The 3,692-nt window shown below is 42.8% G+C and overlaps 1 protein-coding gene across 1 annotated transcript in view; it reads right to left on the reverse strand.

Annotated features, from left to right (window-relative positions):
- Nucleotides 1-575: 575 nt before the first annotated feature.
- TNFSF8 (tumor necrosis factor superfamily member 8) overlaps nucleotides 576-3,692 on the reverse strand; it is a 19,805-nt gene continuing 16,688 nt past the window's right edge. Inside the window, exons 3-4 of the mRNA XM_019541101.1 lie at nucleotides 1,756-1,827; nucleotides 576-1,179 (exon numbers count right to left, since the gene is read on the reverse strand). Of these exons, the coding sequence (XP_019396646.1) occupies nucleotides 791-1,179; nucleotides 1,756-1,827 (461 nt within the window). The 3' untranslated portion in view covers nucleotides 576-790. The remainder of the gene's footprint in view (nucleotides 1,180-1,755; nucleotides 1,828-3,692) is intronic.

The following is a 3,692-nucleotide window of genomic DNA, read 5'->3' on the forward strand; positions in this document are numbered from 1 at the left end:
TTTCTGGGCAGGATACAAACATTTAGCACTTGTCCCAAAGAGCTAACGATTTTAATACAACACATAATCAAATGGAAAACAAAATTGCACAGAAAGCCAGTAACAGAATGAGAGCAGAGGTCTCCTCCATCCCAGCACAGTACTTTGACTTCTGGACTCCACTTTGTCTCTTCCCATATTTTCTTCTCATCTGTACTTTCAATGATTCTGTTGAAGGCTACTCACAGATTTAAAGTTGCTATAGTTGTAAAGGAAGCATTAGGTATTAGTCTTGACTGTTAGTTTTGGAAAGAGTAGCTCAAAATACTATGTAAGTAAGTAGTTCAGATGAAAAGATGTCTCAGTCTCCCCATAATAATTATTTTGGCCAGCTGTTTCTTTGTAAGGAAGATAGTAGATTAATCTCAACATGGAACATGGTTTTTAGAGCCTGGTTGGGATTTTGCCTGTTTGTTTTTATGTAATGTTGCTTTAGGGAATCATTGCCTTGCTTGTGAGTTATTTGATAGTCTCATTCCTGCCAGACAGTCTTGCAATAATAGGTTGGGGGGGGGGTGTTGGTCTTTTTCGTTTGTTTTTTTATAGCAGGGCAATCCCACCCTGAGAAAGTTCAGTGTCTTACTACATCTATCAGGATCATGCTTTGCAGTGTTTTTTGATTTCATGTTGAAAGGTCCTTGTTTACCCTAGTGATGAAGTAAAATGTGTCAATTTAAATAAGGTATTGTCCAGAGTCAACTTATTGATATTCTGAGCTGTAATGAGGAAATAAGGCAATCCTCACATTATATTAATTACTGTACCTGAAGACCCCAAGAACGTTTTCATTGGGAAGAACAGCAAAATCCAAATACTGGTACTTATCAATTTGTACTGATATTCGGTCATTCACATTTAGGTACTCCAGAAAAAGTTGAAAGAACTCCTTGTAAATCCTTTTAGAGACCTCATTTGATGTACACAGCGTGTCTATTGTTTGCCTTCTGGGATCACCATTCACAAACATCTGCAGTTTTATGTCTATTGTGTCGCCTGAGCAGTTGTGTATATTAAAGTTCAAGTGGCAAAAGATCAAGTAAAGGCCCTGTGTCTGGATCACTGGAATTCCCTCGTGGAACTGGATATCTTGACGAACACCATACTCAGTCCATTTGAGCTCTGTATTATTTGGTTTTAATGCTAGAAAGAAAAGCAACTGCATCATTGAATGAACTACCAGGATCCCACAGTCTGAGAGAGATTAATTAAACACTGAACTGAGAACTTGCTGGACTCATTTGCTGGTAAATAGTGGCCATGTATTTCGTGAATCTCCACAGGAAACACCAACAGTGGATCCTCCATTACCACTCTGAACCAGCCAGCTCCCCACCATACTATGGAGGCAGCTGGGAAACCCACCCAATACAAACTAATGCAGTCAAGATGTTTCCTTGAACATTTGGATTGCAAAAGAATAGCAATACAGAGATACATGCACGCAGCTTTTGTGTTCATCAGCATTTAAAGACTGCTATTTCTCAAAACCAAAAAGGATTCATTCTTGGGGGGGCAGGGGTGTCGATGAACTCACACACCCCAAACGTTTCACAAAACTGGATCTCGCCCCTCCACCCTCTTATTTCATCCACTTAATTGAACAAACAACCTCAAACAATTGTCAGTACAAAATGTTTTGATGGACAATCTTAAACTGGCTTTATAACCTTTTTCATTTTTTAAAAAAGCTTGTGTTAGTTGGGCTCATTCACTGACCTCTCATGTATGCAGCAGCTGTCTTAAATGGAACATTCTTTAGGATTCTTAAAAAGAGTTCTGAATCATTTCCTGAAAGAAACAAAGGAATAAATAATCATTCTGTTTTCATTTCCACCACAAGGTTACTACTAGTTTTTATTCACTGACTTCTTCTATGTCACACCGTCATAATCAACTGTCAGTTCTCCTCCCCAAGTAAAACACCCAGTTTCCATAGTCTTCAACACAGTATTACTTCTCTAGGTTTCAGTTGTGGTATATGCATGCTCAGTTTTGTAGTGAAGTGGACAGATTCTTCCTCGGCTCAACCCCACTGAAATTAGGGGAGCTGCAAGTGTAGCCCATGTTTGTAATGTTGCTAGACCCCATACAGTTCGAATTCTTATTTGGATTCCACAGCCAGTAGGCCAGGGTCAAAGTGAGGGAAGCACATGATTAAAACATTGGTGGAAGACCTGGGTTTAAGTTCCTGCTAGCGGCAGATCCAGGGATGAGGTGGTAGAGCAGTCAGATCCCTCCTTCACCTACTTCTGTTCCAAGGCAACCAAGGTGCAGGGGGAAGCTCAGATCCACTCCTGCCCTGCTCCAGTTACAGGCTGCAAGGAGCTGTTGTGCAAAGAACAGAGGTGGATGCACAGCTTCTACCTTCTAGGGCCTGCTCTCAGCCAGCAGGGGACACCTGGGAGGGGAGAGTTGCCAACTCTGACTGAAGCTGTCCTGGGAGATTTTTTCCCCCCGACATGACATAATGTAATTAATTGTACTGTTCAGCCCATTCACAATATCACTCTCACAGATTGCTTTCAATAGTCACCAGGAAATGGGTGCTGACTCCATAGACTCCCAGCCCATCAGGGAGGGTTGGCAACCCCAGGGGTGGAGGGAAAGGGGGACAGACAGGGCGCAGGCACTGGAAGGAGGAAGCTGTGTGCCACCACCACTGCCCCTAGCTGGGCATGGTGCTCCCGTCACAGCTGCTCCCTTCAGATGTAGCAAGGGAGGAGGGGGTCTGGGGACAGTAGGAGTGGTAGGTAGGTAGGATCCCCCCCCCCACCATGACCAGCTCGCCAGTTTTCCCTGCCAGTGGGGGGTCTCCAGCCATGCCTCACCTCCACCCCTCCACGGTAGAAGGGTAGAGTGTCACACTCCCTCTCAGGAAATCCTAAATCTGCCCATGGTCCCTGCTCCAATGGTTATTTCATTATTTATACAAAGTCATTAATGAAGTACTGCTCTTTCATGTAGGCAAGAGTGTACTTCTGTAAATGGGACTTAAGCATCTCAAACTTGGATTCTTAGGAAGACCTTAACTTATATTTTATAATTGGGGGAGAAAAAAACATAGGCTTAAAGATCCTCATGTGACTTTTGTTGACCACTTAGACCTGAAGGCTGTTGGTGGTTATACCAGACAAAACAAATTTAATTTTATAGAAGTGCTTTCAAACATAGTGATAGCGAAAGAGGAATTGGTATTCACAGTGCAAGCACCTTAAACCAATCCAGAAACTGAAGCTGTGGCAGAATGTGTCATGGGAAAAGTCAGTGAAATCCAGCAAAATGTGCTTGAGAATTTTTACTCATAAGACCTTTGGGTGCCCTCTCTTCTACTTCCATAAACCACTCATTTGCCATCAATAAACCAAAATTTACTTTCTCCTTATTATCCTATCAGAAATCACAGCTCTCTCATCATGATGGACCAGTACATAGAAGGTGGAAGGCTTTAAAGGACTGACTGTAAAGAGGGCAGTAAACTTTTCGGGGTCCATTACCCATTATAAATGGTGCAGTGGGTTCCTAAACTCTATTAGGTGATTCTTCCCTTCCTATTTCCTTTTTCCATCATCTCCATCAGGCACAGTGTGTTTGGTTCTTTCTTTCATGGCTCGGAGCACCCCCAGCCAGGTCATGAGGTGCTACAGGGAGTTGGG

This window comes from Crocodylus porosus, unplaced genomic scaffold, assembly GCF_001723895.1.
Source record: "Crocodylus porosus isolate Cpor-Errol unplaced genomic scaffold, CroPor_comp1, whole genome shotgun sequence".
Classification (NCBI taxonomy): domain Eukaryota; kingdom Metazoa; phylum Chordata; order Crocodylia; family Crocodylidae; genus Crocodylus; species Crocodylus porosus.